We start from the raw sequence: 26,503 nt of genomic DNA on the forward strand, positions 1-26,503 counted from the left end.
CATATCCGCTGTGGGTCACGACAGGTCTGCCTCACAAAGGCTCACAGAACAGCTCGACTCAGGAAAAGGGCAGTAAAAAATCGGGTGGATTTCTGAGCCCCTTATGAAACAGCCCCCCTCTGGAAAAAAAAAAAAAAAAAAAAAGAGTGAAAAAGCCCTTTTCCGATTTCAGCGCCTGTGAAAAACCTGGTACTGTATTTCCCTCTTTAATTGTGCCACTTGAGAAATTGACGTGCCTCTGAAACATGGCATGAATCTCACAGTTATTGCAGTCCCCTTGGCAGGGAATGTTGATACAACATCTGCATGCTATAGAAAGTAATGGAAGTAGCAGAGGTGGCAGCTGCAACTCTACAGGAAGTGTGCCATTTTCAGGCAGTGCTGCTGTGAGAACCACTAACTGCCAGCCTGGTCTTGCAGGCGGCTCTGATTGCCAGGACACTATGACAAACACGCAGGGGCTGGGAGTGTTGCATCCTGGGGGATGACAGCTTCTGTTTGATTGTCAATAAGGCTCATTAGCAGAAAAAATGGAGAATGCGAAAAGAGATTAAATGGCTTGAGACTGGGTCCCCCTCATGTTTCATTACAGGGGATTTATCAGCGCCTTTATTTCATCAATTCCAAACACACAAAAAAAAGGAAAAATCACCTCTAGCTTTTCCCTAAAAGTAAATATTTATCTTTATTAAATTCAGGTATTCCAGTCTTAATAATGACTTACAAGCTTTTCCATCAAAACAGATCCAACAAGTGCTAATCAAGCCCTCTAAACACCAACCACACCTTACATAAAGCTCTCGCTTCTCGCGCTCCCTGCAGCCACTCTCATCTTAAGAACAGTGGCGGATGTTTCCCTCCATCTTAGGGAGGAACGGCCAACAAAGCAGCGTGTAAGGGCCTTTCCCTGAAGAGTCCTTGTCACGCCGCGCCAAACCTCTGTGATTATCGTTGTTTTTGCAGAGAGTGTCCATGCCTGCCAATACCGCTGTTCCATAAATGAATTTGGCCCCTCGTCAACGAATTACCTAACACGCAGAACTGTGTATGTGTCACATCCAATTCCAACTCACCGGCTTTGCTGGTGTGTGTCAGCTGGAGGACTTAATCATCAATCGTCAATCATAATAAGCGAAGCACATTGATAGGGCTCCCTCTTTCTTTTTTTTCCTCTCTCCTGCTCCTGTTAAATAAAGTGTAAAGGGAGAAGTTAAGGCTGACCTTGTTAAATTGGGACCACAATTTATATTCCTAATTTAGTGTATGGATTAATTAGTCTTGTGTGTGTGTATCAGTTTCCACAGCTATAACCACTTGATCAAATCATCGCTTGCGTTCATAAAGAAAGCCCTGGAAAGAAATCTGTCGGTCTAATCTTAAGTTTTCTCCTCAGAACTGGCTTTACATGTTTTTAGCTGCACACTTTTAATTAATGCTTAATTGGACAATCTTTAGAGAGGACTTTTCCAACATTAGCTGCTAATCAATAACCGCTATCTCACATCATACAAAATTAATCAGTAGGACCTGTTATCAGGCCTTAATGCAACCACTCACACACACACACACATACACACACATGTAACATGCTAACTGGCAAAGCGTGCATTTTGCACAAGGCAGAGGAATCTGGCTCATATTTTCCCTCGCCCTGATCCAATCCACTCCTCTCCCCCGTCATATAGATCGGAGTCTGCGGGGGCCAGAGGCGCTGACAGAGCCCAGATGCTCCCAGTCTGTCTGGGGGGACTGGGGAGACTGGTGCCATGGGGTCCTGGAGCCTCTGAAGTGCCGCCCCTCCGTCAACATGACCAAGGCTAGACCTGCACTTTCTCCAGGCTGAGACACTCTCCTTACCACGCTGACAAGCCGCGCTGCATAGTCACAGATTGATACATGCAGGGATACACGCTCACAGGAGCCCCGCTCTCACGTTATGCATGGTCGTTCATCAGCCGGTCCTAATTAGAGACCCCCAGACCAGCACTCGAGTTCAGGAGGTTACAATGACACACTGATACAAGGGTACTAACATGCACATGCTCACATGCTGATACCTCTCAGGGTTTCTTTGACTTTCTCATTTAATCCTGCTTCGTCTCATCATCGCTGTCCTAAACTCACTCATGTAGAGGGGGGGTCTCTTTGTTCTTACAAAACAAAACAAAAAGAAAAAGGCACCATATGAATCCTCTATCCTCCCTCGTTCTCTCTCAAAACACAAAGATCATTACAAGAGCATCAAAGTGTGCCATGTTTGAGATGATACTTGTCTTTGTAGTCGTGGCGTAGCGTGGAGTGTGTTGGTATTAGATGCTGCTGTGGCAGCTGTCGTGGCTGGCTGCGCGGTGCCTCAGTGTCAGGGCCTCCGAGGCCCCGGCTGTCCCGGCAGACAGACAGAGGGGGAGGAAACCTGATAGTGCAGCCAAGCCCAGTCTAATGTCTGTCTATCCAGCTATCTATCCCTGTGCCTATCTGTCTGACTGACTGACTGTTGGACGCTGCCTATCTGCATGCCGGATACTCCTCTGGCTTCCCAGCAGCAGCAGCAGCTCTCTGCTTGCACTTAATATCTTCCAAAAAGTTTCTTCGTTCTTTTTAAGCTTGGAAACTTTTGAAGAAGAATAAAAGCACCTATTTATGAATCAGCGGTGTGGCTGCAGGATTAACTTCTGCACGGTCCCCTCTAAGCTCACGACCTGTACCAAGGGGTTGCAGGTTGTGATCACATTTGAATTATGAGCCAACATGTATGAGCAAGAGATGGAAGCGCAGAGTGTGTTTGTATTTGATGTGGGGGAAGAAATTGCTCTATAATGAGGAGGGGTGCCAGGATATGAAATGGGAAGTGGGGATTTGGAGACAGGATATAAGTTATGAGAAGGAAACTAATGTTGGGAAATGCAGAAGTTGTTGTTGCCGGTGTTTAAGTGAAAATGTATCTTAAAACTATCCTCTAAGATGAATACAGCCGGCCAGGTCAAAACACTCCCAATGCCACCAACTATATCCTGACTCTTTCATGGGGGCTCAAATGAGTGTGTGTCGTATGTGAGGGGAGAGTGTGTGTGTATGTGAGGGGGGTTAATAAATGTTGAATCAAACGCCGCACGAGACACTCACACTCCTTAAGGGTTGCCCATTAGCGGTGTGTGGGTGCATGGGGAGTTTATCAGTGTCTGGGTGATTTATGAAGTCAGACTCAATATCATCCACTTCACCCACACACATATGGACATACACATGTGCACACACCAACACGCATGGCCACATGCTCACACACGCACACACAAAGGCAAGCACGCGCATGCAGCACATGCACTCATGCAGTTTCTTCCTCTCTCCCTCTCTCTTTCTCTCTCTCTCAGAAATGGAGGCAGATATTAGGCCAAAATTAAAGGTTTCACAGAGATTAACAGTGCGGATGATGAGATCGTCTCAGCCTCTTTTTAATCTAATTCCTTTTTATCTCAGAGCCAGCATGATACGGAAATGGTACACATGAACTTCCAAATAATACAGACATAATAATAACACTCTCACTAATGCTGATAACTACTAAAATGGCATGAAATGTATGAAAAATAGAGGAAATGAAAAGGTGTGAATTATTTTAAAGGGGTTCCAGTGGTACCTAAGCAATTACATGGCCAATTACTGGCAGCATGTCTGCAGCTTTGATGCCGGACTTGTTTTTTAACATGAAGCACAGAACTCTGCAGACATCAGTATCTCTGGTTTCTAAATTCATAGCATTCCTCAGAATTTACTTAGCCACAAGCAAAAAAAAGGAGGGTGCTTACAGTGCACTTCAGAGTGCGCCGGGCTTAAATGGGACCCCTTGTGGCTGTGTCACAGCTCCCTTCGTTAGGGGGCTGACTGTAGCCTGTAGTCACCACAGGCATCATTAGCCCTCTGTGAAACCACAGACTGAGTCTCATTCTTCATCTGCCTGTCTGCTGCCTCAACATCTCCGCTGCCACGGTGCTCCTCCAAACGGCAGAGGAAGTGAGTCCAGCAGCAGCAGCAGCAGCAGCAGCAGCAGCAGCAGCAGCAGCAGCAGCAGCAGCAGCAGCAGCAGCAGCACGGTGAGACAGCCACATGGAGCCAGATCAGATAAGAAATTCAAAAATGCGGCAAAGTTCAAATGTATTCAGTGAGCGGGCCACTTGAATTGGTTCTGAAGAGGTTAGAGTCGGGGTTATTTTTGGAGGTTGGATTATTAGGCTACCTGGGCTGCACAGAAGAGGGATAACTACGGGCCAGTGAGGGTCACTCTGGAGCTGCAGTCGATGGTTAGAAGAATGAAGAATTTAGCAGTAAAAAAGACTAAACTGTCAATGCAGGAGCCCATCATTGAGAAGAAATGTGTGAAAGAAAAGTAAAGGACGTATTCAATTAAAGCAACTTATTTTTCTTAACACACGCCACCACTACTGCCCTCTCCATATGGTCTTTTTAAAGACAGAATAATTCATCCCAGAGGGATTAAACAAGGATGTGATAAAAATAAAATAACACATAAACATTTAAGTTACAGATTAAATGTGCAGGATGAATTCAAGGTTGAAATGTTGATTCCTGTTTCCCGTTCTGTACTGCCCTCTAATGGAAAACACTCCTCAGAAATAAAAAAAAGCAGCTCTGACATGCAGAGAGAGCTCAGCGAGGAGAGAAGACATACAGCATAATTAATTATGAGCTGAACTGAGTGAACGCTACATGAAGTCAATTTTAAAATTAAATACAATTAAAAAGATGAAAAGGCAGGATTTGTCAGTTTGAGACGTATTTATTTAAACATGTCTAACGTAACTAAAGTGCAGTATATAATGCATAAGACATGTCGGCTCTAGGTGGATTGTAAGGCAAGAGCAAACAATGAGATCTAAATGAAGACAAAACAAATGCTCACTACAAAGCTTTGTAGCAGTAAAATTCAGAGCCTTTATCACTGGATGTTGAACAAAGCATTCACTTGGCAGGAAATTAAAAAACCAACGAGAGGTACAAAGACTAATTCTGCTCAGGAAAAAAAAACAACAACAACAACAATGCGAGAGACATATTTTTAAGGGAATAATAATTCTTTAGAAAAACCATTCCAAGCACTATCTGGCAAACGCAACGGAGACCCACGGGAGCATATGTTTGTAATTCCTACTGTTCTCTGTTTAAGTTATTTTTGTACATTCTAATTCTGCAACAACTCTGTATCACATTAACTATGCAGTATCTCTATTCTTAGATTTAAAAAAAGGGAGTTTAAACTGAATATCTACAATAGCTCCAGTTGTTCCACAGAGTGTGCCAAGCTTGCTAAACTTTATGGCCCTGTTTTTGTGTTTTCAAAAAACACTGTCCTTGTCTGTGTGTGTGTGTGTGTATATATACAAATAATGTATGTGTGTGTGTGTATGTGTGTGTGTGTGTGTGTACTAAATGAAGGACAGTTGGCCTCTGTCATGCTTTAGCCTTTCCCTCTCTGCCTCTCATGGGTGAGCAGCCATTGTTTGAGATGGTCGCCCTTGCCGCTCATGTACGGCCCACTCTGTCCACTGCTCGAAATGACTCGGTGGCAAGGGATGAGGAGAGGAACCTGGCACACACAAACACACAGAAAAAAAAATATGAAACTGTGAGCAAATAAACATGTTTGACTTTTGAAAAAAAATATCATGCAGGAACAATTTTACATGAACACAAAGACACTTCAGAAATGTTTCTTCTTTTTTTAATATAAAGTCTTTATGAAGGTTGCAAAAAGCAGATTTTTTAAATTAGAATTTAAACTTTAAACATTAAATTGCATTTAAGATGAGTGTGCTACCAGAAATCTAAGATGTGCAAAACTAATATTTAGGAGAGAGGAATGCATGCTTTTTCTTCTCAGGTAACATTTATTGTCAGAGCCACACGACAGTTGGAGGTGTTGATATCAGATATGTATTATGCATTAAAGAATCTCTGATTTACCGCATAAATGGTGCGACTTAAAAGTAACCTACGTGCAGAAAATATGAATCTGCACTTTCTTTTTTTTTTTTTTTGCGTTTAATGTTCGCGCACTGCATGAGGAAAAAAAACAAAGTGCCACACCACAAGTGTCTGGTTTGATCCTGCACAAATCCACATTCAGGGTGATGGCTCAGTCTTTGGGTATAAATGTTTTTTACTCTTTAATAGTGTAAAGCAAAGAAGCAATCAAAAATTAATGGGCAAAAACACCAGCAGGATGAATATTCAATCGAGAGGGTGTCAACATTAAGATCTGATAACCCTGTGATCATTAAAAAGAGGAAGTCGGTGGAGCGTTTACTCTTGTTGCAGACGACTGCCAGGGGGGGTCCCGAGTTCTTTGTAAACTAAATGGCTGGAGAAAGATTAAACAAGCAAGCCTAAAACACTTCGATCATTGTGAATTCAGAACAAGAAGAGAGGCAATGGTTGGAGTGAATCACAGCAATTATTTCTTTTAAAATATTCTTAATGTTGCCCTCATTCTCTACTTCCTACACTAAGTAGGAAAACAGCACATCTGCTGCTTTGTGACTGTTTTTCTGCAATTTAACCAAGTTATCCTGACACCTCCAGCCTTTTATATAAAAGTTGGACATGCAGTGTGTGTTCAGTTCAAATCCATCATTAAACCCGCTCCCATATCAACAGCAATAAAACTTTCCGAGCCCCAGATTAACCTTGCAGAGAGAGAAATACTGCTCGAGTATTCGGATCAATACTGTTCCCCGGGTTTGGAGGGAGAGCAGGGTACCCTCAAGGCCTTCGGATCTGCTTCTTCACTTGGGGGGAAAAGAGCACTACACCAGGCTTATCAATACTCAAATCCTGGTGAAGAAGAAGTGCCACAGAGAGGCGAGGATCGATTGAGCACACTGAGCTTTTCGCAGCTGAAGCCTGAGTGGAGCAGCGCTACTGACAAGTAATTGACACTGACAATCTGACTCTGGATCTGTATCAGGAGCTGAGGGCTCAGGCTCCCAGCCTGTCTGACGAAAGCGGAGAAATGTCTGTAAAACATGAGACTGAGAGGTATTATACAGCCATCCAGGAGCAATGCCATTGGCTAATGTAGCATATAAGTAAAAAGAAGTGGATGGTGAATAAATTTGAAAACACACTGGTGATCTTTTAATGGTCAACTCTTTGTTTGAGATCACTTTTTAAAATCACAAATGACTCTTTCTCCTATTTTTACAACAAAACTGTGTCAGAGGAAAAACAAAGCACTTAGATGAGGATGTACACGAGCTATTTCACAGCACATAAGAGAAAGAATATCTCACTGGCTGTACAAGAAGTGCTCTCTGCCTCACAGAGCACACCGGTGGTGCCCACAGCACTACATGGGCAGAGCTAAACGGGCTTTGATCAAAGGGTTTGATCAAAAGAAGACACACCACTTGCCCTCTAGCCCTCCATTTTGTACACAGTGGATTCACGGGCAAAAACGATGCGGGCCAGGTTTCCGACAAGAAGCGGAGATTTGCAGTGAACATCTACAGTAAAGACTTGAGAGGACGGGAACAAAAGGTGTGGGCTTAAAATTGTGCTGTAGGTAGACTTTCACGTCTCAGCCGCTCTCAGAGGGAGGCGTTTGTTTCACACGTTGCACATATTCCAACACACCTACGGTTTAGATAACACATCCTCCGACAGGAAGACAGTTAAGAAATTATTTTACAGGTAAACTCAGGTGAAGTGCCGTGTAGTAGATCCTGCCTCATCGAGAATCTGAAACTTTGATGTCAGAAAGTTGAGATACTCGTCCTCTAACTTGTTTCTATTTTCATCTCTTATTAATTTATCATTTTTAACCTAATTCAAACCTGTTTTGGCTAAATTTAATTACTACATCCTTTTAAACATTTGAACTCAAGTGTTCCACAATCCAAATTGAATTTGAGGTTGTTAATTAGAGAGCAAATTGACTTTTATTTTGATGGTTTATGTGCAGGTATTGTCTTGATTAATCCTTAAGTCTATGAACCATCAAGACAGAGTGAAAAGTGTTTCCACTGTGATCATTTTAACGGTTTTGTTTTTAAAACCAGTCGTCCAAAACCAAAAGCAGTGATTTAAAAACAGAGAAAAGCTGCAAATTATCACAAATAAGAGGTTTTTACTGAGAGACTGGTGGGGTTTAATTTAAAAAGTGACTAAAATAATTAACAGATGCAAAATCAAACATATTATGGAGTCGTTGTCAAATTGTTGCGGTTCAGTTAATTTTGTGTCTTTTCTCCTTAAAAATTACAACCCTTTAAAAAATGACTCGCTGTCATCCAAAGCTAGTTTTACTGTTTGTTCTAACACTATATTTAATTAAAGTACAAAAGTAATCAAAATCTAATATCAGACATAAAAAGCAATGACTTTCACTCCGACTGAATAAAGTAAGTAAGAGAGAAACCTGTCAATCAATGTCAGCCACACTCACCGGATTCCTCCTCATGGCCCCTCCCACCGCCCGCACCGCTCTGGGGTTTCCCGCCATCTCAGCCAGGCGTTTGTACGACACCGTCTCTCCAAACTTCACGTCCCTCAGAAGTACGTGCAGCACGTGGCTGGTGAACGCGTCTTTTTTTCAGGAAAGAGAGAGACAAGAAGGAGCGAACAAGAGAAAGAGAGAAATCCTCATTTGATCAATCAAAACAGACAGCTGACTGAGGCTGACGATAAAAAAACACAACAGTTTACTACAGCCGTGATAGCTTTTGAATCTTAGACATCCCTCCATTCTGATCCACTTAATAGTTTTTCCACAGAGTCAGAGAGTCCAATTCTTCTTCAGAACGACCCTGAACAACTCCCACTTTTCCCTTATAATACTCATTAAACAACTGAATACATAGAAGTCCCTCAATTTGACCTCAGAACTAGTATCAACATGCTACAGGAGCGGATGGGAGAAAATTATTTCTCTGGCAGAAAAATCTAGGTTATGCTTTGAAAGGTCACAGCTAAAATTAAAAAAGTTCGCTCCTTCATTTAAAAGGATTAAGAGAGGCCAAAAAGACTGCAAATCTGCTCCAGATTTTTAATAATAATAATTTGAATGTTGCATACCATTTGTGGCAGTGGGATGACTTTGAGGTTAATCAGACCAATTTGTCCTTTTAATTGCTTTCTATTCAGAGTAGATTCATTATATCATCTTCACTTAAATGGCGGAATTCTTCAAATCATCCGCAGCTTAACCGACCACATTAACGGCTTTGATTTCATTAGCACTTTAGCAGTAGCATTATCTTTTTTTTCTGGATTACCAGGCAGTGACTGAGCGGCATGTTTGTCTAGCTTCTGAAGAAAAAAGAGGAGAAAAAGTATTTGAAGCATCTCGAAAACCTTGAGACATTCAAGCTCTGAGCTCATGTAGCGAGTGAACAACACTTTTTTTTTAGCACAGAGAACAAGACTGGGAACAATAGTCTCGTTATCAAGAGGGGGTGACATTCTTCTAGTATATACATGTACTCAGTCATGAAAATTCAATTAGTGATCTCCCATTCTCTCTCATTTATATGGTCTAAGAGAGCACATGACAAGTGATCTATGAGAAATCCCTCTAAATTGGCATTGTGTGAAAACATGTCACACCCCTGTCTCTCTTCTACAGAGTGAACATCCTTTGCTCCCCAGGCTCCCTCGCTACCTTATAGTCACTCTCCGCTACACAAAGCCACGCGAACAAGGCAATTTGCCTAAACTGGGGGGAATAAGTGTAAAACCTAAAGGGGATATATTTGATTGATGCGCACCCATGTGAGTTCTTTGTCTTGAACAAGGCCCGTAGGTACTGTTTAATAATTTTTCAGGTAATAATCACGCTGTCAACGAGATGACGGGCTCTTACGCAGACAGACTTAATGTTATGAGGAGATAAGATACACCCCTGAAATTTCTTTTATGCATTATTCTACCTAATAAAGCTCAAATTTGGCCACATGACATGCGGCGTGGTATCACTTTGTCGCTCGTGGGTAGATGACAAGTTGCCCAGACGATGGCTATGACAAATCCCTGTTGACGCAAAACGTTATTGACAAACAACCAAAGTCGGTGTCACGCCAGCAGACGCCACTGAGCACTTTCGCCCACAAGCAGGCCCGAGCAACAAGCTACAAGGCTGTTTACACCTCTTTTAGGAATCCTTGAGTAGCTGTTCCTCCTGGAAGGTTTCTCATCTCCAACAGTTCAGAACAAAAAAACAAGTGTCTGTGCTTCAATCTGCCCGCATAGAGGTTAAAGAACTTTGCCCTCATCAGTGTTAGTGACAGAGACTTCATGCGGGTCACTCGAGGTGACCAGCAATGATTTGGAGAGCGGTCCCCCAGCCCCATACTTCATAAAGAGCCTAATACGCTGTGTCTGGGGTCAGGACCCTCTTTAGATGGGGTGCAGTGATGTCAATTGTTTAAATAAAAGTTGAGAGGAACCACTTACATGTTTACAGACATCCCATAATTATGTCACAGGTCATTACCTAGCATGAGGCCAGGTGATGGGGCCACTGCAGAGGCAGCGGCAAGGACAGATTGAGCCAGAGAAAAATCGAACAGACTCAGTGATTATGAACGTATTGACACGTATGATTTATTTGCTCATAATTTTGTATTAGAGAGCAATTTAAAGGAATAAAAACAATAAACTAAACTCCATCAGCTGTGATAATGATATATTCAGAGAGATGACTTCCAGCTGACAGTCACCTCATACATGGCTGTGACAATAAAAAGACAATAGTGGAAATGCAGCTCCCTCATTATCCTTTGTGTCTAATGGGAGGGAAGACTTTGACTCCCAGTCAAAGTGTCTCTTGAGTCTTGAGGGATCCTTACTTTTGAAGGCTGACGGGGTGCTGATGATTCTCTGATTATTCGATATTCTGAAAACGTTCATTTCCCTAATTCCTCTCCACATCACAGGGGCGAGTCCTGGTGAGTGTCTCATCTCGCCCTGCGCTGTGCACAGGGGGAGGTTCAGGCTCCTGCAGGAACACAGTCATTTGGGCTTTGAAGAGCGCCCTTCCCCCCCTTTGCCTGGCCCCCTCCCCGCATATTCCCCTTGCCGCTTACCGAGACTAAGATCCCCTCGTCTGTTACATATGGATGTATAATTAATGAGATAAGAATATGCATCGTTTTAAGAACTCGTGATGGTGTCTGTTTTTTTCTGAAGAAGCGCGTGCACACGCGCACAAACACACACCCGCTTCCTTAGCAGGACGCACGCACGCACGCTCTCGCCATCCCTCTACCTCTGACGACCAAACTTGCGTATGATGTTGCCGTGACAATCAGTCAGACAGTATAGAAAAACTGCACCTCCCGTCTCCTTTCATGTCACCTCTGTTGCTCAGGTATGTCGTGACAGCTAATATGAAAAGTGGCTTGTTTTGTCAGAAATGTGTAAATAAACATGGCAACACTTCAAGTGAAGGTCACAACTCAATATTACATGACAAGTGCAGCGAGAGCGCTGTCGCGTTCAGGTTCTCCCACAAGATAACTGAGCAAACAAAAGTTGGTTGTCACAGATTGTAATGACCTGATTAAACTTGTATTTTTTTCCCAGGCAGGCAGCCGCTCCAGGACGAGATCGAGTAGGAATTTGTACGGCACTAAAGCAGAAACTAATCCTTAATATTTCTGAATCAACAAGCAGAAAAAAAAGGAAACCTTTTATTTTCCTCCCTCAAAAGACAAATACTCTTGATGCTCACATTTAACATTTTTATACTGGCATGGCCTATGGTTCTGACTACTGAGAGCAATCCAAGCCTAAACCCTGTATTTACTGAGCCCCAAAACAACAGGCGAGGGAGAGAGGTGGAACACAGCACAATCACCTATTCAGATCAGGTACTAATGAAGAATTCCATCTATCCTGAAATTTAATTAAAACCCCAAAGACTTCAGATGAGATGCGATTTGAAAGAGCCTGGGGCTGGTACACAAGCACTTGGTGGCGAAGGGAATCACACTGAAAGTTGATATCGTAATTGGTCCTGATGTATTTCTGCATTGCCTTTGCGGGAGCGTGGGACTCATAGCTGTATACAGGGTCTCGATGGAGTACCTGCTCATTGAAAATGCCATCACTCAAGCACTGCAGATCTGCATGAAATTAGAGAGCAACTAAGGCCTGATTGCAGGGGAAGAGAGGCACAATTGTTAAATGCATATATTAAGAGTTATTTTTTTTTCCCTGTGTAGGTGTGCTTCTGGGTGTAAATGAGCGCTTTAAGTTAAAATGCAATGAGCGTCTCAGTGTGACAAAGAAATAGGCTGTAATTGTTTCGGAAAGCAGGATAAGTTTATGGTTTTAAAAAAAATGAGTTGTCAGCCTGTGAGTGTTGCCGGTTTCCTCGAAACATGAACGCCAGGAATAATTAATCCCTCATTTTTACTCCTTGGCGTCCTCCATCACTCACGCCAGAGTCTCTACGACTAGTTGAAAGGACACTAATTGTCAATTTTTGGGGTGCTTTCATTTTACTCGCCCTAGGTGACTGGTCAAGCCAACAATAAGCTCATTCAAACTTCAGCACCATTCACATGTTGTCATTGAAGAAAAAAAATCTTCCTGTCTGAAAATGTCAAGAGTGGAATTCGATCAGTTTCAAAGAATGTGCCAAGAATCATGGAAAAGCTTGCCAAGACTAACACGCGTGGTAAGAGCTGCCACAGATTACTGAACCAAGTTACAGCTCTGTGTTCTGTTCTCTCTCCTCTCGCTCACCCACTCCCTCGCCTCTCGCTCTCTCTCTCTCCCTCTCTCTCTCAGCCATAAAATACTTCATTATAACACAGTGAGCCAGTGAGTGTAAGTGATGTAACTGACAATTAAGAGTGAAAGCCTGATCCCAGTCATGGCTCTGCAAATATTTATCCGTGACAGACCTCCTTGCAGGGCGGGGTGGTGAAAGGCAGGGAGCGGGAGACTCCCAGTGGTCTGCGGCTCACTGAAGTACGCCTGGAGCCATTCGGTGCAGCGCTGCAACTCGGGGCTCGTTTCTGCCGGGCTATCGTTGACCACACAGCTCAGGGGGGCCGCACCGCTCCTGTGAGGGGATATAAGGCAGGATGGGGAGTTGAGGTGGGGATCAGAGGAGCAATCATAATACCCTATTCTTGCTTGAACTGTGCTAAAATATGGCACAAGAGTGTAATAACATGCCACAAGTGACACAGATGCAAGATGACATAATTTGAAGAGTGAGGCTAAAGTTGCTCATCAAGACGTGCTTAAAATCCAAAGTTTTGCATTCTGGCGTTGCTCCTGTTGCTGGCCTGTGACAAAAATCAGAGCTGTGAATAAGAGCTCCAGAAAATATAAAGACTGTAATCCAGACTTTTGGTAACTGTACACATACATTATATGAAGTGCAGCGTGATGGAGTATGAAAGAAAACATTGTCGGTTCATGAGGAGCAGCGCTAACAGTTTATTTCAAACAACTTTAAGGAAGCAGAACCAGCTTTGGAAAGGAAAGAAAAAAAGAGTTTTCAAAAGTCTAGCAGCTGTTAAGGAAAAAAAAAAAAAAAGTTAAGATTTAACAAAAGCTTTAACCCTGCTTGGGTCTAGTTTATAGTTCATGACAAGAATAAATGGAGTTTTTGGCCAGAGCAGTGCTGGCCGGCAAAGCACTGCACTTGGACGTGCATCTTAGCATGAGTAGATGCTTGGAGGAATTTGCCGATGGTTGAGTTGGCATCACTTAACAGCTGAATTTCTCTCCACTGCTGACCACCCCCCAGGTCAACGCAAGAAGACTGACCCATATTTGACACTTAAAGACCCTACTGGGAAGGTCCTCTCTTAGCATGTGCATTACTGCAAAGTGGACCTCAAGCTGTGTTGTGGATCTAAAGCTGGCCGCCAATTCCATTAACTGGTGTACAGGACTTATAAATAAATAATATCACCATTTAAGTGCCCCCTTTTCAAAATTGGCTTATCCTGTATGGTATTAATAATAGACATTTACTTTGTTAAACACACAGACCGTCTCTCTCCTGGCCGCCGTAACAACACGGCCCCAAAGTGTTTTTACACTTCTGCAGGTCACAGTTTGAGCAGGGTTTTATATTGGACATGTGAAGCTGAGGTTTACTGGAGTGTTATGACTGAACAGGTCACTTTTTCAGGGAAAACGCTCTGCCTGCTAGTTCGTGGCTGTGTGATGAAAATCTCCAGGGTGCCGTTTAACAGTGGGTGTAAATACAGTAAAATGTGTAAATACTCTCATTTCTAAATAAACCGCACAGCAGTTTATAGTTGAGTGGTGAAAACTCGGAAACCCACCGGCGGGTCCTGTGCTGAGACCCACTCAAACAATGGCCATGGCTCATGGCAATCTCTGTCGGCATGGGTGAGTGCCCAGCCAGCCCCTACTTGTCATTGTCTCTCCTTTCTATCCCTCCCCTTCCTCCCCCCTCAGCTCTCCCTCCTCATTTCCCCCCCTCTCTATTTCTCTATCCTCCCACTCCAGCTCTTTTGGCTCCCCACCACCTACACCCCCAGACACACACCCACCACCATCCCCCCACCTCTCTTTCTCTCGGCAAGGATCTTCAGGCCACTGTTCCCTCTCTGCAACCGCCCCCCCACCCCACCCCTTCCCCTCCAACCCGCCTCCTCCCTCCAACACCACCACCTCTACCCCTCCACAGCCTCTCTTTCTCTCTGAGAGGATGTTCCAGCCGCTGCACACTGACAGCTCGGGGATATTGTGTGTGGAAATGTTCCTGTTGGACCCGCAGGCCCTTACAATCTACCGGACAAAGGCTAGAGCACCTTTGCTTAAGGCTCGGCACCTTTGACCTCCAGCTCACACTTCAGACTTGTCACCGTGGCTAATTTTTCCTCTCCCCTCAGCCCTCCGCTGTGGATGTGCCGGCTTTAAAGGTGCTCTGAGTGATACAACATTGACAGTAGTAAAAGTTAATGCAATGCAGTACATGTTATGGCCAGTAAACAACACCGAAATAAATAAATAAAGGTGGAACAACATCAGTCGGGCTGAAGTCTGTCACCTCTAGGTGCAATGGGGGATTGTTTTTAAAGAGCATGTGGGCAGTGGAGATGTAGCTTCTGTGCTTGGCAACATTTCCAGTCGCTTCAATGAATCACAAATCAAGCAGCATCATATGATCTTTACAGAGTCCAGACTGGCACTTCACAAACTCTGCCCTTCAAATGAAAGATTAGAGATCTGTGATAAATGTCGAGCTGATTACGGAGAAACTCTCAGAGGAGCAGACATCTTTTTATTGTTTTACAGTAACTGCCATACCAGTGTGTTAAAAACCAACAAACAGAATTAGTCGTCTTTATAGAAAGTATTTTAACTATGCTCATTTTATTTGAATAAACAGCTTTAATGTGGTTAAATAAAACAGGTTATTTATTATCTTTGTATGGAATCTGGTTTCTTTACTGTCCTTCCGGCTATGACTTTTTCATCACAGGTAAGAAAATAAGAAACTAATTCCAAACTAGCCAGGATCTGCTGCACTAAAAAGAATATTTCCCCTGATACAAGATTGTGATTTGAGAAAATTTCTAATATTGTGCTCCTGTCACAATCAATTTCCAATTACCATAAATCATTGCTGCGTAAAGTGGGAGTCATTTGGAGTTCTACCTCTTTTCCAGCTCTAATATAAGGAATGAATTGAGCATTTATATAATGCTGGAGGTTATTTCATTCATCCTGGAAGAAACAATCAAAGGAGACAAAGGATAAAAAAAAATAGCTGGCATCAAATTTGTCAATTTCCTGCAGCATATTCTGTATCTCTACTTGCACAAGACTTCAGTGAGACTTTTTCTATCAGCAGCAGGCGTAAGAATGAAACAGGTTAACCACAGCATCTAATTGAAAGGAATCTGGCGAAGGGTGTAATGGTATATTGCACAAAAAGGGGGAAAAACTCAGAACTCATGCCTCCCTCCTGTGAAGCGTGATGGCGCTCATCCTGACTCGATCGGCTGTCACTTTTGACACAGCCTGCCAGAGTTCTCCTTCACCGATCATGGGTAACATGGCGGGTCAGAGGATGAAATAGAAAAGGCCAAGAGCAGTCCAATATTTTCCTCAGCCTTATAGCTGCAGATACTTAACTCAGAGACGTCAAAGACTCAAGAGAGCATGAAAAAAGCCTAAAATGACTGTCTAAAAAGGGAAAAAAATACAGCATGTCTCTATGAATGTCAAGATCCTGATGGTCTCTGAGCCAAAGGCTGTGATACAATTGTAAGCCACTTGCTCAATGCAGCTCGTTCAACCGTTTGAAGATCATTCAGATGCCTATCTAGCTACTGCAGCACTAAAGTGGAGAGCTCTTGGAGTGGTTAGCTGTAAGGAATGCTTCCTAGTCTGTTGAGGGGGCCCGCGTTTTGTGCTCCGCTGTTTCAAAATAAAAACAACTCGGCCGGATAAACGGCTCTCTAGATATCCAACAACTCTTATTAGCGAATGTCCGCTGAAGAGGCCGCAACACTCCATCCAAGACATAAAGGTGGTGGTGGTAAAATACTGCAGAGTAGGCAACAAAGCACACAACAATTAGGTCTTCTCCCAACTGGCTAGCCACAGGAGTCAGTGAAGGCATGTATTACCAGAGCCTTAACTCTTACTCCATTATGTAGTGTATCCACACCGAGGCGCAGCAATGTTTATCTACAACAGACTACTGAGCAGTTTCAAATAGTGTTTTTAGCCTCTATTCTCAAGTGCCACAGTAAGAGATTCCAATTACCCGAATGGTAAGGAGCCAGTGAGGGAGGCATAAAGTACATTAGGGATCCCCTGTAACTGCAGGGACCTTTTAGAGCCTCAACTGAAGAGGGCCGGGAGACTGGGGGGACAGTGACCCTGCATGGATAGCCTCTGTCAAAATTTGACCACGTCAAGCTCAAAGGCATTATGGGAATCCAGTGTCACCAAGTCCTAATTACTGTCTGTGTTCAGAGCAAATTACTGCCTTGTTCCTCTGATTAGCGAGGAGGCTAATCTTCACCTGTGTACGCCAGCACTGCTGAGGGCCCTTGAGTGTTAGCGCTTCGTCTTCTGTAATTTATTTTTAAATCAGTGCCCGCTCCCAGGAGTTTTGAGTGTTTTGTTGTGAACCGCTTACCATGATCCCCACCACCGCCCCCTCACCCCTAAATCCTTGACTAAATCCTTGTTTGGTGCCGCAGGAAGATAAGCAAGAACAACACTTGGGCATAATTGACTCGTACTCCTCTCCAAGATGTCAGAGCGAAATCATCTCTCTGCATATTGCCTTAGTATGTCACACACTGTACACTTCTGCATGTTGCAGATATAGAATCCAATCAAGTTCTAAAACAAACTAGCGCAACCCCCGTGCTGGAAAAACTTCCTGGTCGACAGCAGGGAGAAAAGAAAAAAACAGCAGGAGCTGCTTTTAGCTGCGTCTCCTCACTGAAGGGTAACTCTCGCTCGGCTCCCGTCCTCACCCTGGAGGTTCTGCTTTAGAAAACACAACATTTGCAGATTTTCATCCCAGTGAATGTCAGTGTCTCGTCTGTGTGGGGCGGTTTACAGGTAGTGTGTTACACAGGTGTTGGTTTACACAGGAAATGGCACATGCAGCCTGATTGGGACGGTCCCGAGAGATGGAGGCATAAACATAGAGCACAGATGGGTCCAAGGGCCAGAGGGAGCATGCACCTTAATGAATACGCAGCTGAGTACTACACTTCACAACATGCAAAACAATATTCTAAGGCCGCAGTAAAAAATAGAACAAAAATCATCTGAATATCATTACAGCATGAATTATTCATACCATTTCTAAAGGGACTACGTCAGAAAGTCTCCCCTCTGCTTTATTGATGGTTTCATTCAATAACAGATCAGCAGATCACTGTTTGTATGACAAAGCATTTTAGTTACCAGTGTAGGCAGTTTATTTAGCACACGGCTGTTACTATACCTCAAGCTTAATAAGAATTTAAAAGGATTAAAATTCTGCATTAGACTAAATATGAGAGATCCAGGGGAAGAAAAGGAGACAGAGTAGATATCAGGGAGGGAAATAATAGGGGAGGGAAAAATAAGTTGTTGATATGGTTCTCAGTGTGTGAGCACATCATGTAAACAGGCCCCAAACAGGGAACACATTTACCATACCGATATTCAGTGTGAACCAGGACATTGATTCACAACACTACATGAGTGTGAGAAAAACGATAAATGCATCACCTCAGATATTTCACACTAGCGCTGGTAGTGTGTAAAAGCTGTTGTGACAGCTTGGGTATTAGAGCTAGATAGATGGAAAATGTCTGGCTGCTTATGAATGCCAATGTGACCCGGGTGACGGCTTTGACACAAAAACACTCCACCTCAGAACAATTAGGCTGTTCTCAGGCCCCATCCAGTGTTGTCAGTGATAATGGAAAGCTGTGAGGATAACTGGTGATAAATAGACTTTAACACCCTCCTCCTTAAGACCAATGCAGTCCTGCAGTCCTCTCATATGCTTAACTAATCATGACCATGGCCGGCAAATTCATACAAAAGACTAATTACTGTTGTACTTCACTTCAGTCTCAAAGGCCTCTTATATAAGGACTTGGGGTTCTCTTGCCTCTTTTCTCCTCTTGATGGGTATTTTTTTTACAAGTAGGCCTCGTGCTAGACAAAAGCGTTTAAAAATTGGTGATTGCTTTCATCCGCTTTAATTACATTCAGAAATGGCATTTCTGCCACATAATACACCCCTATTGTTTCAGAATTATCTGGCTTGGGGAGTAAAATCTACAATATTTGACGATGCTCCCAAGCTAAATCGCCTCTTGAAATTGAAATATGCAGCCGAAATACAAAATAAAAAGCCAGCCTTTGCTGCTGATATACTGGAAGCTCCTTGGCTTTCTGCAGAATGCTATTATTATGCATATCCAGGTAGAAAGTTAATTAACCCAAAGCTTAAGCTAATTATGGTAGCAGAATGCTATCAACCAAACGCTTTCAGTCAGACAGCTGTCCAGAATTTCATTTGCTAATCATTTGTCTTTTGCCGGAGCATATGGTACATTTCCCCACTATCACAGCAACAACAAACAGATGAAAATCATTAACTAAAAACAATGTGCAATGTGAAAAATCAGACGCAGATTTATTCGGCTTTGTGTCGGAGAAAAAAGGCGGATTTATGGCCTGGGAAATATAAAGATAATTTTGGGTTTTAGCCACTTAGGATTTTAGGCAGAGCACGTGACCCATGTGTGCTGGGAATTCAGATGCACAAATATATTGTTTATATCTATATGCAAATGAGACAGAATGTTTATCCGTGTAAAGTTAATTACAATTTTTCCATAGGAGCGTATGCAAAAAGCTTGTTCTTGGCAATTTTTAGCTTCTAGCACATTTTGTGCCTGTTTTTTCAAACACAAGATTTTTGTGTTGTTAAAAGTAGAAATCCCTCAGCTCAGAATTAAATCAATTATTTTCCAAGAATTGCTTCATGCATTATTTTCTTTTTCTTTTCATAAAAACACATCACACTGGCTGTTAAGGGGTGATTGATATCAGCATTGCCTTGCGACATTATCAGGCAATAAAGGCTACTCAGGTTCTAATGCAACATGTCATACACAGGCTCCTGTAGTACATTTCTATTGAGGACCTCACAAGCTAAATTGCTTTTTTCCTGCTCCCCCACATCTCAGCCAGCTTGACAGACAAATTGATCAAAGCATTGTAAAATAATATGCTCACAAAATGTCTCGGGGCAGGAGTCCAGCCCTTTTTTCATTTTTCACCCTAATAAAAAAGTACTCTATGATTTCCTCGGTATTATGTGTCTGTGCTCTGTGTGAAAAAGGCAAGAAGCATCATATTTCAGATAATAGTAATCTCCTGTAAACAAAATGCGGATCATTTTTCTGTGAACGCTGAGGCCATGCTAAAAACTAAAAGGGCTGGAAAAGCTGGTTAACAGGGAGGCTGGTGCGCAGGGCCCCAACAGGGGTTGTTGAGATGTAATGAATTTGTTCATCTGATGGTGCCTTCAGGGCTGTCGTTAGACTGGCAGAGGAGGTTGATTTTAGGAAATGTTGCTAAGATCAGTTAGGAAGCAAAAGGGGCTTGAGACGTTTCTATTAGAAAGAGCTGACGGTCATGGTGTGTAAGCAATACTTCACAGGCGTTTATGTAGCTATAATGGCATTTATCAATAACTATCTATCAATGCCACGACTGCTTTTGTTGCTGCTGCACTGGCTGTTCGACACAAACCAACAGTGAAACAACACAGGGAGCAAATAAGACATCACAGCTGTGACTTGCCCACAAATATCTACTGAAGGTCTCTCTTTCTGTTATGCATAGGCCTTATCTATTTCCCTTATCCAAAATATGCTCTCAGAGATCATTTATCACCCTGACTACCTAAGCCTGTGCCACACCACAGCCAAAGCTGGAAAGAACCTTGTTTAGTATGTCATAAATAAATCAATGGAAATGGCTGATTTGAACTATTACTGCTACAGGCGGGCTTTTGTGAGATCTACATGTAAAGCCGCTTGCAAAGATAAGCCTATATTTTGTCACTTTATCTCGCCTCCCTTAATGCCTGTTTACATCGTGTTACTCCATATATCTGAGGTGGCTCTAGTCTCCCTGTCCTATGACAATAACATCCCATTCAACTGGTCGTGATAAAATCTAAACATTTTGTTTAATGATTTCCTGCTCACACCTTTGAGAACATACAGACAGCGACGTGATCCGAGCCTCACTTATGACCGACATAGCAAATGATATTAAACTGAGAAATGATCTAGTGATGCGAATCATTAAATTCATTTGCATATTCCTACTGAACCTGAACACACAAATTAAACTCTGTTCACAAGGAGACGGAGAAAGGTGCTTGCGCATGGTTACAGGACATCTTCCATAATCAAAATTCCATATTATTAATTTTCTCACTTCAACTCATTAACAACAAGTGGAATGTTTTTACTGCTTGATGAATTTTAGGAAATAGCAGACAGTCGAGGAGGAAACACATGTTGAGGTATAATATACAAGGTCATTAATGGGTTTCCATAAATTAGAATTTGAACATACATTTTCAAAAGGATAGTTTCCTATCCGGCTGCATTTGGAAATGGTTTAATTTCCCAAACCATTCAAGTTTATCAAATGTGAATCTGCGATACATGGATATTTAATTTCAATCTAATCAAAACTAATCTGAGATGTAGGATGTGGACCTGTAAAAATAAGGAATAAGTGCTTATTAACGCTGACTTTAATCAGTTTCAATCGCTTCAGTAAGACTGTCAACATTCTAACAAATTTGAGGGATGGGTAGGGCATGAAATGCAATCACATATTACATTTCAGAGTGTCGCTTGACACTCAGAGCCACTGCATACAACTTGGAGGAAACATAAATAAACAGGAGCGAACAGAGCGTGCTCCCCATGGCCTCTGCTGACCCTACAGACATCAGCTCTAATCAACTCCCCTGTGGGTAATAAACAAGTTATTTTTCTGAAATTTCAAATATACTGCGAGAAGAATCACAACCACATGCCATCAGAAATCTAATTTCAAGCCCAACTGTATTCTAGTGCCCCTCATATTTCTAGTGCCGGCTCATATTTGCCCAACTTTCTCCAGGATATTTCTTGTGGGATCTACAAAAATGCCCTGCTTCCAATGAGGAATGGTGGCACTCCATCACAGGAGTGGATTCTGTCCGCCTGTAAATTTCACACCTTTGTTTATCACGTCACCATCCCGGCTGTTGTACAGTACCTTTCAGCAGGTGCGACATCCATTAGGATCTGGATGGTGTGCACACCATTCTCACATCCACTGACTTGGATGGTCCCCAGGGGGCTCAGCAATGAGATGGTCTTCTGAGTGCACTGGCTCTCCTTCTGCTTCTTCATCGTGCTGCCCTGCTAAGGAAGCACAAATTACACTCTGTTCATTGACATATTCATGTGGTAACTTTCACAATTTCTCACACATATTTGCATTGAATGATCTATTGAAAACCTAGCGGGCCACCAACGGATGATGACTTACATATTTGAACACCTAGCCTCCAAACAATGTCATGATGCGACTTGATCCCCCACATTACTATCCAATATTTCTTTTGTGCATGGAAAAGAATACGCCTATCTAACCAATAAATCGCCCATTTTTTCCCCTCTTTCTGTTCTATATATCACATAAATGAGAAAAACAATGCAGTCTGTTCCCTTGTCTGGTGGGGGATTCCCAAGATAGCTCGACATTATTTTCAATCCGTCATTTTTGGTTGATGGTCGGGATGTTTTTCTAGCATTAAATTTGTTCCTTAGGGTGCAACTCCGATGGGATTCTGGTTTCCAGCCCTTAACAACAGCAAAAACGTGCAGCTTTTCTGACGACTGAGATGGATACTGGCAATAACCAGACAGCAGTTCCTTTTTTATTTTTACTTTGAGGGGAGGAGAGATGATTGACTACGTTATATGTGAGTTTTTGAGAGATGGGGGTTATAATAAATAAAGGTCACATTGATTGTAAGAGTTTCAACGAAGGGAACCTTTCCTTCCAGCAACCTTGATCTGAAAAGTGTCTAAAGGGTACAAATACAACATCTATCTCTTTATTCTTTTTTAATAGAACATGCTTTTTACAATCTACATTTTCACTCATTGTTTGTACAATAATTGTGATGTATGTGAAGCTACAATTAATGAATATTTGTGTTATTGGAAATTCTGCTGACTCTTTTATCATCAATAAAGCTGATTGTTAATTCAATAAAATGTCAGAAAATAGCAAAAAAAATGTCCTCTCAGAGTCCAGGGTGACATTTTTTATGTGTTATGTTGTTCGACCACCAGCCCAAACTGGGGAAAATATAAAGTTATTAAGGGTAGAAAACACAGGAAGGTAGCAAATCTAAGAACTTGTAACCATAAAATAACTGTGGTTTTAATTACAAAAAAGAGTCTCATGTGAATAATGCATTACTAAAACTGTAGTTATTTTCTTTCCATTAATTAACTGACCATTTACTACAGAAATTGCATTTCCAATACTTTCTGACAGAGAATTTTCACTTAAGCTTTGACATTTTTCCTAGTCACTTCTCTAATATATCAACGAGTCTAAGCTAATCAACAAGACCAACACAAAATGCATAAAAAAATAACAACACACTTAACTTCTAGGAAGGTAAAAATGTACATATGAAAGAATAAGTTAAAAACAACTGCAACCGGCAAACTGTTCTGGAAATCATTTAATCCTGTTTTTTATTTTATCTAATAAAAAAAGTCAACATTACCTAGTTCATGCCTCTCAAATATGAACATTAGATGATTTTCTTTGTTTCATGCAACAACAATAAACATTTTGGGGTAGCTCTGGACTGTCCTTCAGACCAGAAATGAAGTGTTTTGAGATGTTGAGATGGACTTTTTAATCCATTCAGTGGCAGTTTATGTAGCAAGCAATGATTAAAAAATAGTATTTACAGAAACAATTTGTTTTTTTAATAGATACCTTAATGTGGTTTGTCCATTTAATAAATGAATTGTTGATGAGGATGGTTGATTATTTTTAGATTAAACAAAGGTTATGTGATGAAAAGTAGTCATGCATTTACAGTATTTCATTTAGACTCTAAGTTGCCCCCCCTCCCTTTTCTCACACACACACACACACACACACACACACACACACACACACACACACGCACACCAGCACATCTGTCATGGTATGCGATCACAAATGCGTCTGCTTCAACTTTCTTGTTTCTACTCTTGCAGCTCTCACTGTATTCATCGGGGGTTTGCCTGAACTGACAATAAAGGCGAGAAATTTCTGAGCCAAACAATGGTACAGTGCACTTTGGATAAGCGCTGAACACACTGCCTGCCATTTAGCAAGCTGGTAATAGACTCATAGATAGAATAATGGACTTTGGCGATAATGGCCCAGGCTAATAGTCTCCCACTGATTAAAAATAATGCTCTCATGTTTGTTTTGTGCCGTTTTCGGTGCAGTAGACTAGTCTTAGTGACTACTTGAAGGTTTGGTTGTTTACCCAGCTCTTCACGGTGAGAAACAACAAACAATAAGCAGCTTGTGTTGTTAGAATTTCTCTGGCAGCATCGTCGTGCTCGTCAATCATTTGACTCGTTTCTCATTAGAGTAGTTCCTGGTCAAACCTGCGTGATTAATTGAGTAGAAAGCGCACCGCGACTGCGCAGGTGTGAAAACGCAACATGTGTCCATAATGTGCCACTTCAGACCGAGGACAGTCATGCCGAAAGGTAAACCCAGCTTGTCACCATTCTTTGACATTGTAAGTATCCCAAAACCTGCTCAACACATCCCCATCTTCCAAGCGTGCTCCTAAAATGTTGAAAACATCAGTATGGGTTTCCATCTGGAAAGCTAGGCTAAATTACTCTGGTCCTTCGTGGACTATGTTTGCAGATAATTTCTAAACGTCACTCTACAAAAGGCTGCAGTATGTGTTTATTAGCACATTCGCTTGTAGTAGGCTCTATCCCTCAACAGGCGTACCGTGTATTAGCGAAGTCCGCTTTACCTACCTCTGCTCAACACACACGACACAAAAAAGTCTCTTCCTGTTCCTCCAGACTGCCTGGTCGAGCCGGCCAATCAAAACACCCAAAAGTCCGCTCCCTCTCTGTGATTGGCCGATATAAGTCTCCGCTCCTCCCCCTGACAGGGACAGACACAGAAGGCTTTTCTAATGGGTCTCAAGTTGGGATTTGGGGTTCTTCAGGGGGTCCCCCTGCACACCGAAGACGAGAAATTACAGAGATTTAGATACTGGATTTGATTGATATTTTTTACAGCGGGGAAAAAATAATAAAGTGTATTTTAAGCATTAATTTCAAACACAGTTATTTTTCTCCTTATAACAGAGACATTTATCCAGTTCTGTCTCCAGTGACAGCATCTCAGTGAGGTCTTCAGGGTCTCCAGGTATAATGTTTGTGGGTAAAATCACCTACATGACTGAGACAAGCAATGATATCAACTAATAAAGTCAGGATATTATAAACAACACATAAAGCGTGCACAATCCCTTTATCAGAGTTGAATGCTGTTTAAATCAGAGGGACTTTGCCTTATGTTGCCTGGAGTAGTCAAATATTAACCGAAGCATATATTTCGGTCATTATGACAAAGAAGCATGGCATCAGTCATGTATTGTTTAAAGGCGTCTGTTGTCCTCTGCAGCTTTATTTTTTATTTCTTTGGTGCCTTCAGCTCTCTGCATGCCTCCGTTTGGAGTGTGTAGGCCGGCGTGGGCCTGTGGCCCACACCCCGTCTCAGCGGTGAGGGTGGGAGCGGGGGAGAAAACGCCACCCCTGCAGAGACCATTTTGAAATCTGTGAGGATTTCCGTGCCATCTGGACCCGCTGCCAGTCTGCCCCAGATAGTAAGGGTTGGCAACGGTACCCGACGGTGCAATATGGCTCTCTCTTTAATGAACTACTAACTGTCCCCCGTTTTAATTGATGTGACATTTGAGCCATTTATCTCTGACATTTCAATGAAGGATGATTCTCAGCCTTGCCATTTACTTTTTTTGTGCTATTTTCTAAGAGTCATTTGCATTTTTCTGCTCTAAACCTGCTTTTTGTCTCTCATTAGCTAATTAGAGAGCAACATGCACAATTAATAAAAATGAACATAACCTAGTTTGATATAGGCTGATGAGGATAATCAGAAAATCAATGTTTCCTAAATATTCATCAAAAATGATGTGAAGGGCTACCTGTGGTAAAAGGTGACTTCCATAAAGCCTCGTAACCTTTACCCACATACCAACATGTAGCCTACAGTGTGGGACAACTTATGTTCGCAGCATGGGGAGAATCAAGCTCAATTAATCAGCATATGATTGCAGTAAGCAGCCCCCTCTGCTGGATCTTCTGAGCCATACTGTTTGAAATCATTTTAATGCTGCATTCAGTGGCCAAACAATTATCATATGTGGCAGTCACAGTGGATGTTTTTGCATTTGCTTTATTATATTAAGAGAAAAAAAAATCTTAAATGTTAATTTAAATTTTTAAAAGGCAACTTCTGCTTTTTGTCATCCTATATTTATTGTATATTAATTTTAATTACTGCTGGCACATCAAAGCTGTTTTGCACATTTTATATTTAGTTTGTCCAGTCATATATATTTAGTCTGATGAATGCAAATAATTTATCATAAAAACAGGAAAGAGTCTAACCATGGTGTGCTGAAATAAACAGCCTGATGTGCGTGTGAGTGACACAACAACCTGGCATTTTAAAGGCTCTGGACTCGATTGTTTTCCATAATGACACATATTTTCAATCTTTTTAAGATATCCTTTAAAAACACGGCTGCACAGATGACGACTGTTCCTTTGATTGTGAGCGGCATCAGTGCCAAGGTGTGGTG

General features: G+C 42.1%; 1 protein-coding gene across 4 annotated transcripts; it reads right to left on the reverse strand.

Moving 5' to 3' along the window:
• Positions 1-4,772: 4,772 nt before the first annotated feature.
• Positions 4,773-25,933, reverse strand: mgmt (O-6-methylguanine-DNA methyltransferase). Of its 4 annotated transcripts, none has more exons than XM_034682428.1 (6): positions 25,844-25,933; positions 24,616-24,850; positions 21,835-21,983; positions 12,924-13,084; positions 8,459-8,598; positions 4,773-5,599 (listed from the first exon to the last, which is right to left on the reverse strand). In XM_034682428.1, the coding sequence occupies exons 3-6, from the start codon at positions 21,969-21,971 to the stop codon at positions 5,471-5,473; spliced, it is 567 nt and encodes a 188-aa protein (XP_034538319.1). In that variant the 5' UTR covers positions 21,972-21,983; positions 24,616-24,850; positions 25,844-25,933; the 3' UTR covers positions 4,773-5,470. The 4 variants fall into 4 exon arrangements, with proteins under 4 accessions (XP_034538319.1, XP_034538318.1, XP_034538317.1 ...); XM_034682427.1 differs by having other exon boundaries at positions 21,835-21,980; positions 24,645-24,850; positions 25,844-25,932; XM_034682426.1 differs by having other exon boundaries at positions 24,645-24,850; positions 25,844-25,932.
• Positions 25,934-26,503: the final 570 nt, after the last annotated feature.

This window comes from Notolabrus celidotus, chromosome 4 (assembly GCF_009762535.1).
Source record: "Notolabrus celidotus isolate fNotCel1 chromosome 4, fNotCel1.pri, whole genome shotgun sequence".
Lineage (NCBI taxonomy): Eukaryota > Metazoa > Chordata > Actinopteri > Labriformes > Labridae > Notolabrus > Notolabrus celidotus.

Bases quoted from the DNA above. Each gene is read 5' to 3' on its own strand.
- mgmt (XM_034682428.1), bottom strand. From the start codon at position 21,971: ATGAAGAAGCAGAAGGAGAGCCAGTGCACTCAGAAGACCATCTCATTG. The intron at 8,599-12,923 runs GTCTGTCACGGA...CCTGAAAAAAAG, and splicing joins CCACCCCGCCCTGCAAGGAG to ACGCGTTCACCAGCCACGTG. The intron at 5,600-8,458 runs GTGAGTGTGGCT...TGTGTGTGCCAG, and splicing joins GGGCCATGAGGAGGAATCCG to GTTCCTCTCCTCATCCCTTG.